The sequence below is a fragment of the Candida oxycetoniae genome (genome assembly GCF_023343755.2).
Source record: "Candida oxycetoniae strain CBS 10844 chromosome Unknown scaffold7, whole genome shotgun sequence".
Taxonomy (NCBI): Eukaryota; Fungi; Ascomycota; class Pichiomycetes; order Serinales; family Debaryomycetaceae; genus Lodderomyces; species Lodderomyces oxycetoniae.
The window spans coordinates 301,876-315,995 of NW_026055364.1; the positions used below are offsets into that span (position 1 = coordinate 301,876).

The window sequence follows — 14,120 nt, forward strand, 5'->3', positions numbered from 1 at the left end:
TCCAAATGGTATAGAAAAAGAAAGAGTAGAGATACAAGGTCTTGATTTGAAAAACCAAGTATATAATGACCCACGCAGTAGTGCATCCAAGATATTCATATACTTCCAAGAAGCTCCCGCCTATACCTGGGGCCCCATCGTCATCGTCCTCATCGTCGTCATCATCACACACCCCCATCGATGCAAGTGAGTATCGCCAACCGCCACGCCAACAGTCACGCCAACTGCCACGCCAACAGTCACGCCAACTGCCACGCCAACCGCCACTCCAACCGCCACTCCAACCGCCACTCCAACCGCCACAGCCTTCCAATGATGCAAGTGAGTTTTCGTCGTTGGCTCATCGCCAACAGTCACGCCAACCGCCACAGCCCCCAATCGATGCAAGTGAGTTTTCGTCGTCGGCTCATCGCCAACCGCCACTCCAACAGCCACAGCCTCCCAATGATGCAAGTGGGTTTTTGTCGTTGGCTCATCTCCAACAGTCACGCCAACAGTCTCCCCCCCCTATCGATGCAAGTGAGTTCTCATTACCGGCTCCTACCATTGCAGCGGGTCCATACAAGACGGATATCAGGTCAATGCATAAAGACCTTGTCAAAAACGTTAACCGGCTATCAACGCTGTCGTCCTCATCCTCGTCCGCGGCGCAGTCTCATCATACGCAACAGCCTACACCAATGCAAAAGTCTATATCAAACAGCTCGCAGCTAACTTTTGAAGACATCAAGTATTACTATACCAAGCTTATAAATTACGAATTCAGGAACTTGCAATTAGACACTGACTTGCAAACAAAGTCGCTCTTTGATTTAATTGATTATTGTGAGCTATTATATGAGAATTCTAATATACAAATCAGCAATGCAAATAACCTCTTGGAACAACAACAGGGAATAAAGACATATATAAGGGGCTTTTTAATATTCAACTATTTTATCAATAGCTTTATCATGCTTCATTTTGAAGGGTTCGATGAGTTTATCAAGATTAATGAACAAGACTTTATAATATACCTCAACATCTATGCATTTTACAATACTGACGTATATTTCCAAAATGGCAACTACTCCATTAGTGCTATCGATTTAAGGAAATACGTCAAGCTTTATCTCGTGGAAAAGAATCTTTTGAGTTTTAATATTGAGGAACTATATGAGTGGTTGAATGAGTATATACGATATCTTAAGAAAAAAGACGAACACCAGAGATATAACCTGAGTGAATATAGTTCAAGCGCAAGTGCTTCGGAATACGAATATGAAGAACAACAACAACAACAACAACAACAACAAGACGAGCTCTATTCCATGAATGGCGAAGAAGGCTATAACAAACAATCATTTATCAACTCAACATACATACCGTCAAAAAACATGGCGAATCATACTGGATCATCATCAATAGGGTCATTGGATAGATTCAAAAGTCGATATCCATCGGTTAACGTCCAAAAAGAGTCTGTAAGGCTGCTAGATTATAATTCATTGGAATTGAAAGCGGCTAGAAAGGCTCCACCGCCTATTCCAATGACACTTCCACCAGTATTGGCACAATTAGAGGCAACATCTTTATCAACAGCTCCAGTAAGCCAGAATCCAATATCACCCTCACCCAACAAGAGAGTAGTACAAGGAGAACGTTTTGATTATCCAGTCACTCTTGGGGCTAAGGAAGCTGGCCTTCACCCGACAAAAGAGTTCAGTACTAACGGTAGTGATTTAGCGTCACCTTCATATCAATATGGCCGAGTGGGAAAAGAAGTTCCCGATGGGTACATTCGTCCTCGATATAAACACTCCGCACTACTGTCCACTCACAATAATGACTCGTATTCTCAACATAAGCCTAAGGAGTCACAAACTATGCAAGTGGAACCCTCGTACACAAATTACATACATTCGCAAATGCCGCCTTCTGTGGCGCCCTATCAGCAGCAGCAACAATATGACTACCATGTTCAGTATCAAAATTCTCCACAACCCAATATGTACTTGCAACAGTATCCAGGTCCTCCCCCTCCAGCTGTTGGTCCTCTTTCTCCACCAAATCCATCTCAGCTTTTTTCATATACACCCCATAACAATTTGATACCTACCCATGTGTTACAAAAGCAAGAGCAAATAAAGTCACAAAAAATGAATATGTTGAAGGATTATTCAGTGTGTGGACTACGAAATTTTGGATCTTCTTGTTATATCAACTCAACTATCCAGTTGTTATTTGGGTTATATCCTTTTAAAAGCATTTTCCAGAAGGGCTATCAGAGGTATGTGAAGGACCCTAAATACGTAAAGATTATTCAAAAACAAGATTCTCATAATAAAGATTGCGTATTGCTAAGCGAGGCTATTGCCAATCTTTTACGCACATTTCACCAAAACGGAGGTGCCTCTGTTTCACCAACAAAGTTTATAAGGATTACTTCATTGTTGAAACCCGGTTTCAACATTCCACATGAACAGCAGGACGCGCAAGAGTTTTTGCTATTTATACTAGAAAGGATGCATGAAGAACTCGGCGATAAAAGAATTGAAAATTATAACCCTGATGAGTTATTTGCCAAATGGAACATCACTGTGAATTTGGAAAATAGGTCTACTTATCATAAATGGTGTAAGTCTTTATTTGAACATGATGGCTCAAGCCCGGTACTGGATTTATTCCAAGGACATTTGCAGAATAAATTAAAGTGTGTTAAATGTGGCTATGAATCGATATCATACTCGCCCTTTTCAATATTATCATTGCCAATACCAAACACTAGATATCCTGACGAAGTTGTGGATTTGAGTTCGTGTTTGCGCTACTACATTCAAGACGAAACTTTATCAGGAGAGAATGCATGGAGATGTCCCAAATGTCATGGTGAAGTCCCCACTGTTGAAAACCATCCAGTATTTTCAAGTAAAAAAGGATTGTTCAGACTTGGGAAATCAAAAAAGCCTCATTCTTCTTCAAATGGGACAACAACAACATCATCATCATCTAGCTCTACGTCTTCGACTGTTTCCATCAAGTCATTAAATTTTGTCAAGTTGCCTACGATTTTGTTTATCCATTTATCTAGGTTTTCAATGTTTAACCATACAGATAAATTGGGAACTCCTATACGGTATCCATTGCTATTAAAGTTCAATAACGATGGCCATGAAATTGTTTACAAAATCACGGGGGTAATTAATCATTTTGGAAATTTGAAAAGTGGGCATTATACCGCGTTGATTAATAAATCTACGTTAAATGAAGCAAAACATGGTGTAGAGAACTTGGCTCATCCATTTTGGTGTTATTTTGACGATGAAAGTGTAAAGCTGAATCTAAGTAACGGAAATTTGAATGGCGGACCAGGTTATGATGAAGTGATATCAAAAGACGTTTACGTTTTGAGTTACGAAAGAATCCACTAGAAACGGTCTATTTATATACATATAAACTTACATATATACATAGAATAAGAGTAATAAAAAAAAAAAAGAGAATACATAAATGACATTCAAAAGTAATACCGGAGTTGGAGATTTGCCATAATTGATAGCTTGCTAGAAAAGGTAAAAAAAAAAAAAATGACGACAACTGCAGGACTCGAACCTACGCGGGCAGAGCCCAAAAGATAACTTTGAATGGATAAAACAATTCAAGTCTTTCTCCTTAACCACTCGGACAAGTTGCCAGATTTCTATAAAAAAATATCACAGTTTGTTAATTTACAAGGATTCATTTTTGAAAGTATGTGGCTAATTTTTTTTATAGAAAGAGGAATGGGAAGGGTATTTTAAATTACTGGAATACAACTATTTATCTTGGATTTCTTTTGTAGACATTTAGAAACAATTTTAGAAACTTTTCAATTAAAGCAAAGTGTTGTCGACTTGCGACACTATCGAGCGAAGCGAGATAGTGGAGCACTGACTAAACCTTTGAGGGAGAGATTTATTTCTATAATGACTCTCTTTCAATTTGTATTTTCTACCCACAAGTTTACTACTTGAAAAGTAGTAATTTCCTCCCACAAGTGTCGGTGGTTAGAGTTGCTCCACTATCTCGCTCTGGTCGATAGTTCTTGAAAAGTAGTAACTTCCACCCACAAGTGTCGGTCGATGGTGTCGATAGTATAAAAGAGACTATTTATTTATATGGAATAACCAGATCCTTTTGGCTAGTCAGTGTGCTCCACTATCTCGTTCTGCTCGATAGTGGAGCAACACTTTGTAGACACTATCTTGCTCTGCTCGATAGTGTTGGTCGATAGTGTCGCTCGATAGTGTCGCTCGATAGTGTCGCTCGATAGTGTCGATGTTTTTTCCTATATCTTCTATTTCTGTGTGTATGGGAAGGGAAGGGAAGGGCAGATTGGTTTTACTACTACGAAAGCCTTTCTCCCTCTTCTTTTTTTTTTCCTTCTTCGCTACTAATTCATAAATACATTGGGAGAGATTGAAGGTACTTATCTGTCTCCTCAATGAACTTTGTATTATTTATCTTACCCAGAAAATCATTTTCTCTCACTTTACCATTTCCTTCCTCTTTCCATTTGAATTCAATCGGCAGCAATGCGTTTTCAACAACATGCTTAATAAAGAAATTCGAGTATATTTGCCATAGTGTTAGCTGCAAGTCACTCACCTGTAGATCAGTGATAATGACAAACTTGAACTTGGTTAGCGATTCCCAAAAATGAACTCTGTAGTGGCCCAAAGTAAATTGTTTAAGCTCGTTTAACTCAGAGTCGGCGTCCTGCATCAACTTTGTTGCAATTGTTTTGAGAGAGTAAAGGATTCCAAATAGTAACTTTGAGTTATTACCATTATTGTTTTTGTTCACTTGACCATATGTCTTACCCACTTCTGCTGATGGTATTACTGCTCCTGCTGTCGTCGTGACAGTTGAAGCTGGACTTGTCGCACCAGAAAATTGCCTATCATAAACACAACTGCAGTGTCGGTCAAAAATAAAGAATGAGTGTATGGTCATTGGCCGTTGAAAGATAAGAAAAGTCCTCTTTGATTGCATCCTCTTGAATTTTACTGAAGAAGAATGAAAATAATAATGGGTAGTGCACTTGTGTATAAAAGTTGCAAATGATGGGATCAACCCCAACACTATCGAGCGACGCGAGATAGTGGAGCAACATTGACTGACACTATTGAGCAGAGCTTGACCGACACTATCAAGCGAAGCGAGATAGTGTTGGTGTCGGTCAATATGGCTTCAATATCGAGCGAAGTGAGATAGTGTTGGTGTTGGTCAATGTGGCTTCAATATCGAGCGACGCGAGATAGTGTTGGTGTCAGTCAATATGGCTTCAATATCGAGCAAAGTGAGATAGTGTCGATAGTGTCGATAGTGTCGGTGTCGGTCAATATGGCTCCACTATCTCGCTTCGCTCGATAGTGTCGATAGTGTCGATAGTCAGTGCTGCTCCACCATCTCGCTTCGCTCAATGATGGAGTGCCGAGTGTATTAAAATAAAACTAGGATGTATCTATATATACTAAATTATTTCCTTTTACTGTTCCCAAATAAGCCTCTTCCAATCTTACCAAAAATGATAATCCCACAAAAGAAAAAACTCCCAATCCACAACCAAAGAGCTATCATTTCATCGATTTCCAGAGTTTTATTATATTGACTGATAAATTGAAAGTTTTGTAAATATATGCTAATGCAGCATATTCCAGATACCAACAAGGAGGACAAAAACCCCAGAATTGTACCGTCTAGTAATAACCATAAGCCAGGATTAATCAATGACCATATAATTGACACCTGCAAAAAACTTGTCCATTCTATCTTTCTAATTGCATAACTTATCCCTAAAAAAGTGATGCAAGTTCGGATTAAATCGTTCAAAAAGTTTGTTCCACCACTAGATGAGCTTGTTTTGCTATCGGGACTCGATGAAAGCAATCTATTTGATAAAAACAGCGGCAATATTCTATCCATTATTGGATGAAACGAGGCCATCAACAACCCTTGTAAAGTCAATGCAAAAACAGCATCAACCATTAAACCAACTTCACTTGAATTAAAATCGGTGAAATAATTACCCACTTTGAACTTTGACACAAACGAGTAAAGAAAAACATGGGTTATGCTCAAAGGGAAGTTGACCAATTGATTTTCATTGAAATGATTATAATTAATATGTTTAATAATTTCATTATAAATAAAAGCTGAACTCGACAAAATGACTAGCTTTACAATAAATGGTAGTGTCTGGAACGCGTTTGCTGTGCCACTGCTGCTTGCAATGATGTTAGTACTAGCACTAGAACCAGGAATAGTAGACGCTATGTCTTTATCATCACCTATAGATAAATCCAAATCTGAGTTTGAGTTGCTCAAACTACCGCCCAAATCCTTAGTCAAATTAACAAACGAGTCATTCTTGAAAAAGCCAAATAGTTCAGGTTCAGTCAAATTCACCATCGAAGCACTTTTCTCCATCTTGTTTGATTTATTAGACTTTGGAGTAGAAGTACCTGAATTAGTAGGAGAAGTCCCCATACTCGCGATATTTGTATTTGATAAAGCAATTCTCCTTAGCTCAGTCATTATTTTTTTCTCTCACCTACCAGTTTTTCTTTGTTATACCGAAACTCGCAGCAACCAATATGCGATACAAGATCTTTACTTATCTATATCTTTTTCAATACCTTATATATCACTGTTTATAAACTTCGCCTTCATCGTTTACGAAAACGAAAAAAAAAAAAAAGAAAATGATCAGTGTCGTAAAATTTAGAGTCGTGAATTAAATCTTTTTTCCGACATGTTACATTACCATTATCTCCGGCACTATCTCCGACACTATCGAGCGAAGCGAGAATAGTGGAGCAGCATTTTGTAGCACTGACTGACCAACACTATAGAGGAGAGCGAGATAGTCTATATCTACTCTCTCTATAAGCTATGATTACAAAGCTACTATCACATAGCTATGATTACAAAGCTACTATCACATAGCTATGATTACAAAGCTACTATCACATAGCTATGATTACAAAGCTACTATCACATAGCTATGATTACACAAGCTACTATCACATAGCTATGATTACACAAGCTAGAATAGCCACATAGCTATTGTAACCTTTTGGCTATTGTAATCATCGAGCATAGCGAGATAGTGGAGCACTTTGACTAGCTGCAATACTTTGTAGCTTGTTACAACACTATCTCGCTCTGCTCGATAGTGTTGCTCGATAGTGTTGCTCGATAGTGTTAAAGAGAGAGTAGAGAAAGAATATAAAGCGAGAATATCGTAACAAGTTACTAAGCGAGCTAGTGGAGCAGTACGTAGAGCCCCCGGGGCCTATGTAGCTAGTCAGTTTGCTTTCTCGCTCTGCTCGGTAGGGTTGGTGGCAGCTAGTGTGCTCCCACTATCGAGCAGAGCAGTAAATATAAAGAGTAAATATAAAGCGAGAACATATAAAGAGAATAGAGAGAATATAGAGCGATAGTAGAGAGAGGAAATTAGAGAGGAAATTAGAGGAAGAATATATAGAAAGAAATTAGAGATTAAGTAAGTAGTAAATGAATAAGTAGTAAATGAATAAGTAGTAAATGAATAAGTAGTAAATACTAAGTGTGACAGTATCGAGCAGTATTGATTAGTGACATTAGTAAAAGACTCTAGTGACGCTATCGAGCAGAGCGAGATAAATATTCATCAGTAGATATTCAGCTGTAAGTATTTAGCAGTAAAATTTAGCAGTAAAAGTTTAGCAGTAAAAATTCAGTGGTAAAGAGAGAGACTAGTCTCTCTCTTTCGACTTAACAGTAAATAAATAAGCAGTAATAAATAAGCAGTAATAAATAAGCAGTAATAAATAAGCAGTAATAAATAAGTAGTAAATAAGTAGTAGTAGTAACAAAAAAATAAGCTTTGAAAGCCTTATATGGGTCCATGGGTATGTATCGGCTCTATACTGAACTTCTCAAATAATACTTGTGGGTAAGGTATTTTTGAAATACTTTTTAGTTTCCTTTAACTTTTGTACAAAATTATATGTAACTTTTATTCAAAACTGAGAGAGACTAGACTAGTGAAACGAGTCTAGTCGAGAGGAGAGAGTAGAGTGGAGTAGAGTAAAGTAGAGAGTAAATTAGAGTAGAGAGTAAAGTAGAGTAGAGAGTAAAGTAGAGACTAGAGTAGAGACTAGATTCGTTTCACTCGTCTAGTCTTTTTATTGTATATTCTCCAAGATCTCGAAATGGTCTTTTGTTCAAAGAGATTAATAGAATGGAAATGTGTTAGGTTTGGGATGTAGTATAATGCAAATACGAGTTTGGATTGATACTAATGTCATGGAAGGAGCAACACTATTGAGAGGACTATCTCGCTTTGCTCAACAGTGTCGTAACAAGATATTCAGTACTGCTCTACTATTGAGCTGGCTATCTCACTTTGGTCAATAGTATCAGGGAACAATCACGTGACTATAATATACGCTACCAATTACAAAAACACTTGCCCATCGAGGCTTCTTTTCACATTCCCCAGCCCCGAGCCATACCTGTGTTTCCCCTTAATTACGTTACAAGGCTGCTGTGTTATGTCGTTTAACAATGTTCTACCGAGTGCAAACTACTTTGAAACCAATTCGGTGCAAAAAGCAGACTCCTCGGACGATCTGGATGAGAATAAATTAGAGAGAGTGCTTAATGAATTAGATAATAATAGCTTTGATGATGATGATGATGATGATGATGACAGCGATGACGATAACGACGGCACCAACAATGACGAAAGTAAAAGGGATGAAGATGGGCTCATATATAACACCTCAGACGACGATGAGGACTTTTTATTTGAAGACGAACTGGAAGAGGAAGAGGACGACTACAATGAAGATTACAATTTTAAAGATGCTTTGAAAGGAGCAAGCAATTTCAGAGTTAGGAATAAGAGAGAGTTGTTGCCCAAAAGCGGCAAATTCTCGTATAAGCAAAAGATGACAAGATCGGAAAACAGAGAATTGGACCCCGAGGTGCGAATGCATTTATCTGAAGCTAATGAAGCATTTGTGAGAAATGATTTACAAGTGGCTCTACAACTATATACAAAAGTTATCAAAAAAGATGCAAAAAATTTCAGTGCCTATAAGGCAATTGGTGAAATACACAAAAGTTTGGGGAACCTAAACGATTGTTGTAACTCGTGGATGTTGGCTGCAAGTATTCATCCTTGGGATACGGAATTTTGGAGTCAAGTAGCTGAGCTATCAGCTGATTTGGGACACATTGATCAAGCAATATACTGTTACAACAAATCCATAACTTCGGATATCAACAAAAGTGCCGAAAACATACTACAGCGAGCTATACTATACAAAGAAAAACGCCAATTCGGTAAGGCCCTAGATGGGTTTCAAAAAATTCGTGCATTGTATCCAACTGATTCTAATATATTGAAAAACATAGCGGGTATTTACTCGGAACAAAGGAGGTTGAACGATGCAATAAACTTGTATATGAAGGTGCTAGACTGGAACATCAATCCCAAGCCGTCCTCCTCCTCCTCCTCCTCCTCCTCCTCCGCCGCCGCCGCCGCCGGCTCCTCCTCCTCCTCATCGTCGTCGTCCTCGGGAGAAGTTTATCCAAGATTCGAGTGGACAGAATTGAATATTTTGCTCGAACTTCATCTCCAATATCGGTCATACCGGTTCGGTCTTAATGTTTTAAAACTCGCTGCAAGATGGATTCAAGGAAGAAGTGATGAGACTTGGTGGGATGAACTGGACGATTCAGAGTTTGACCCAAAGAGAAGATTCCGCAATCTTTCAAAAAATGTCGATAAGGCACATATTGAAGAATTTGAAAAAAAACCGTATAAGCTTCCCATCGATATTAGATTTAAATTAGGTGCATTGCGATTAGGATTGGGAGATAAGGAAGAAGCTTTGTTGAATTTTGAGTTTTTGCTTGAGGATGATCCCGATGGAATTGCAGATTTACATTTCGAAACAGGTAAGTTATTGGAAGAAGCTGGACTTTACGAGGAAGCATTGACATACCTAACACAAGCTCAAGGAGATGAAGAGGTTTCTACTAGTTTTGAGTTTGTGCAATTATTGGGGAAATGTTACTTTGAAGTGGGAGATTTCATGCTTGCTAAGGATGCTTACGAAGATTTGCTACGCATTGATCCAGAAAATGCAGACTACAAATTGGCATTTGCGGAAACATTATATCATTTGGGAGATGACGCCAAAGCGGAAAGGTTGATTAATGAAGTTAAAAAGCTGAGTATGAAGTCTTCTTCTTCTCCACCCTCTTCTTTAGAATGGAAAAGACCATCATTTGTACAAGAAAACACTGAAAACTTGTCATTGATAAAAAATCGAATACTAAAAGGTCCCAAAAGGGCAAGGTTGACTGAACACGAAAAAGAGGAAATGGAGTTGAACGCAAAGAGAAAAGTTTTGGAGAAATACGGACGCATGGAGAGGCTACAGGAATCGGTTAATGCGGGAGATAAAATTGCAATTTCGGCCTGGATTCAATTAGCTACTCCATTGATCGAAATGTTTACTAACGTCAAGAGCTTTTTCCCTAGAGACAGAATGAAGAAATTCAAAGGAATAGTTAAATACACAAGGAGGAAAGATATGGATTTGAATGAAAAATTAGCCCGAGCATATAATCTATTAGAGGGTATTAGTCAAGGTGAAAACTATGTGCGACAAACATTGATCTCAAAATCAGAATACAGAGGCTTGACTTATCAACAATGGTTTGAGATATTTGCCCAATTTGCATTTGTATTATGGAAATACAACGAGAATGCCGAATACGCAGACGAGATTTTGAATGTTGCTCTAAGTGTCAGTGTTTTTGCTCAAGATAAAAAAAAGGAAGCTATATTGCAAGTACTAAAGATTATCTTGGGTATTTCTCAAAATCAGCCATCAACTACCATACAAACGTACGTGAGGCTATTGTTGAATGCTAACCAATTTTCACCATTTATTTGCAAATTTTTCATATGTTCATTTGTTTCGGGATATCGGTTTTGGGAAACGTTTGCCAATTATAATCAACAGAAATACTTTCTTCGACAATTGAAAGCATACGATTCGAGTTACAGCAAAGTCCACATAACCGGTATGTCCAATGTAACTGCTAATCTAAGTAATGTCACTTTGGGCGAATGTCATGCTGACCTAGTCTATATATATGGAAACTTGCTAGGTGGCAATCGGAGTTATTCGTCGTCTATTTTTTATATGAACCGGGCATATGAACACTATAACCGAGATCCAATGATTTGTTTAATGTTGGCGTTATCCCACCTCCATCGGTCGATGCAAAGACTCAGTGCCAATAGACATATACAATTATTACAGGGTATTAGTTACTTTTTGGAATATCAACAACATCGATCTAACAATGGTACCTTGTATGAAATTCAAGAAATTCAGTATAATTTTGGACGCCTATTCCATACATTGGGGTTATCGAGTCTTGCAATTAGACACTATAACAAAGTACTCTCAATACTGGATGAAAACGAGTTGGATGATGACTACAACTTGTCAAGAGAAGCGGCCTATAACTTATCATTGATCTATAATCTCAATGGAAATACTCACTATGCTAGCGAATTGGCTGAAAAATATTTGGTTATTTAATTTGTAAATAAAAAAAATGAGAAAAACAAAAACATCATCTCATCGCGATGAAGAGAGTAATATCTTGTCACTTTCTCTATAATGGTTAGAGTCAAGCATCGATATATATTGTTTGATATACTATATCCGCCTTCGATATCGTCGAATGAGCAAGAACTGTACGATTTTACCTCTTCACAGCAGCGTTCCCTCTTAACGCTACATCAGTCGTCATCGCCTGAAATAACGCAAAAGACTATTCTTCAAGGTATACGCAAATCCTTATATGTCCATTTTGGGGACATAGGCTCGGGATCTGCTGGGATGCTTATGTCGGTGCGGTATTTTTCAAACACAACCTCTACGGGGATAATACGTTGCGATCGAGATCAAGTTTCAACGATAGTTGCTGCCATGAGTTTGATAACACGACTAAATGCGAATGAACCTGACGTGATTATGAGGTGTTTGCATATTAGTGGTACTATAAAGAAATGTGAAGAATTTAGTATACGTAGTTCTCGTGAATTGATGAATAAGTTGGGTCAAGCTAGAGCGAAAGAGATGAATGATTTTTTGCAAGAAGTGGGCGAATTGAGTGAAGATGAAGAGGAAGAATAGGGGAATTGAGTGTTGCTTCACTATCGAGCAGAGCGAGATAGTGGAGCACATTGACCGACACTATCTGCTTGATAGTGTCGTGACAAGCTACTAAGAGTTGCTTCACTATCTCGCTCTGCTCGATAGTGGAGCAAGAAGAGTGTTTTTGTGTGCGGTGGTGCTATTTCTATACATTATTAACATACTGCTTAAACAAGCTGGTAAACACTTCAATTGCATTTTTGTTGTCTAGATAAAGCAGCTCGAATTCGGGCAAGTACCCAAATACTATGGTTAGCTCATTATTTGGCAATGTTGTTATGTTCACCACAAGGTTATACATTACACCAACGCTGGCACCAAAATACATCTCCTTGAACTTATAAATGTTATTGGAATCTGTCATTTTGCCCAAGTTTGAAATTGTAAATGTTTGTCTACCTCCTCCAATTTTACCAATTTTGTCATTTAGAAGCTTCCACGCGTTTTTGTATTGTAGCATTCCTATGGCTTTGAATGCATTTTTGGATTTGATGCTTGTTGTTAGTTGCTTGGTAAATTCTTGCATGAATAAAATGTCGTTTTCAATTGGGGGGAGATATACTTCGGCTCCACACACCATTGAACCAAATCTAAAATCTTGAATGTCTCTAGCATAATACCTGCGGCCGTTTATTGCCACGTAGGAGGTGGTACTGAGTTGAGAGGTCCCGTGCATTGCCTTGAACACAGAGTTTTGTAATGCCTTTATAACCATTATATCAAGATATGCTGTAACTGAGACACCGTGCAAACGACAAAATTCAGTGATTCGCACTGTAGTATCAGGGTTGATTTTGAGAATATTGTATTTGCTTGCCATGTCCTTTCTAATGGGTGATTTATTGACAAACAAGGGGTATTCACCACGCTTTGGTTCATATAGCCAATTATATATATTTTCATAAAAGGGCACATATCTACCCAAGTGGTAGTTCACCACTGTTGTTAACGGAGGGATGTACAAGTCCGTCGCGTATTCAGCGGGCGGCATCACTTTATTAGGTAGATATTGTAAATCCCTTGAGTAGTCGAAAAGAATTTCCTTCACTTTTGTTTCATTTTCTTCTTTCTCGTCATCATCATCATCATCATCGATTAATGCAAGTTCTCGGGACAAATCTTTTTGGAATTGTACGGCAGAAAGACCATCAAATTGAGAATGATCAACATAGATACAAATTAATTGCTCGTTGTTATTCTCCTCTTCTTCAAACACAATTATCCTCCATAACGGTTTATCAATATTCATTTCAACTCTTTGCTCGTTCAATTTAACAAGCACTTTTTCATTAAAGTGAGCAATTTTTTCAAAGCTCACAACGTCATCGAACCGAATCTGGTTGACAATTTGAAGCGTCCAATTGTGCCCATTGTGAATTGCACTATCTGTGCCATCTTTCTTGAAAAAATTATGGGTAAACCAGCTGTTTTTGCGTATCAAGGATTTCAATGCAATTGAAAGAGCAGCCGCAGTCACATGTTTGTCATACTTGACAGTGATGTTGAAGTTATTATAGAACCCTTCGGTACCACGACAAATATAGAACCTCTCATTAAATCCAGGTGCTCGCTTATGTCTATCTTCCACCATCAAAATTGTCTAACAGAGGGAGGAAAAGAAAGGTTCGTGGTGATTTTAGTCTGGTCCTCTGCACCATTTATAAATTTGCGGTAGCCCCCTTCAATTTATATGACTCACTTGAAAAATTTTGCGGCAATGGGTATCCGCAAAGATATCATAGTACAATTTGCCACGGCACTAACTTTGTACTGGCCAAAGGACTTGTTGAACAGGTGTAAATGTCTCCTAATCTGTCAAATGTGGAATAGAAAAAGTGAAAGCTAAAACTTTTATTGGTA

The 14,120-nt window shown here is 38.2% G+C and overlaps 5 protein-coding genes across 5 annotated transcripts; 3 read left to right on the top strand and 2 right to left on the bottom strand. All coding sequences in view use genetic code 12, as the record gives it.

Annotated features, from left to right (window-relative positions):
• Positions 1-65: 65 nt before the first annotated feature.
• KGF56_000563 (ubiquitin-specific protease) lies at positions 66-3,410 on the top strand (the record flags this gene model as incomplete). The annotated part of the gene is made up of 1 exon (XM_049326488.1): positions 66-3,410. The coding sequence occupies one exon, from the start codon at positions 66-68 to the stop codon at positions 3,408-3,410; it is 3,345 nt and encodes a 1,114-aa protein (XP_049182462.1).
• Positions 3,411-4,416: 1,006 nt separating this feature from the next.
• Positions 4,417-6,510, bottom strand: KGF56_000564 (uncharacterized protein; the record flags this gene model as incomplete). Its single annotated transcript, XM_049326489.1, has 2 exons — positions 4,417-4,918; positions 5,690-6,510. 2 exons carry the CDS (start codon positions 6,508-6,510, stop codon positions 4,417-4,419), a joined length of 1,323 nt encoding a protein of 440 aa, XP_049182463.1.
• Positions 6,511-8,561: 2,051 nt separating this feature from the next.
• On the top strand, positions 8,562-11,639 carry TFC4 (transcription factor TFIIIC subunit; the record flags this gene model as incomplete). Its single annotated transcript, XM_049326490.1, has 1 exon — positions 8,562-11,639. One exon carries the CDS (start codon positions 8,562-8,564, stop codon positions 11,637-11,639), a length of 3,078 nt encoding a protein of 1,025 aa, XP_049182464.1.
• Positions 11,640-11,720: 81 nt separating this feature from the next.
• KGF56_000566 (RNA-binding protein) lies at positions 11,721-12,239 on the top strand (the record flags this gene model as incomplete). Its single annotated transcript, XM_049326491.1, has 1 exon — positions 11,721-12,239. One exon carries the CDS (start codon positions 11,721-11,723, stop codon positions 12,237-12,239), a length of 519 nt encoding a protein of 172 aa, XP_049182465.1.
• Positions 12,240-12,405: 166 nt separating this feature from the next.
• KGF56_000567 (alcohol O-acetyltransferase) lies at positions 12,406-13,851 on the bottom strand (the record flags this gene model as incomplete). Its single annotated transcript, XM_049326492.1, has 1 exon — positions 12,406-13,851. One exon carries the CDS (start codon positions 13,849-13,851, stop codon positions 12,406-12,408), a length of 1,446 nt encoding a protein of 481 aa, XP_049182466.1.
• Positions 13,852-14,120: the final 269 nt, after the last annotated feature.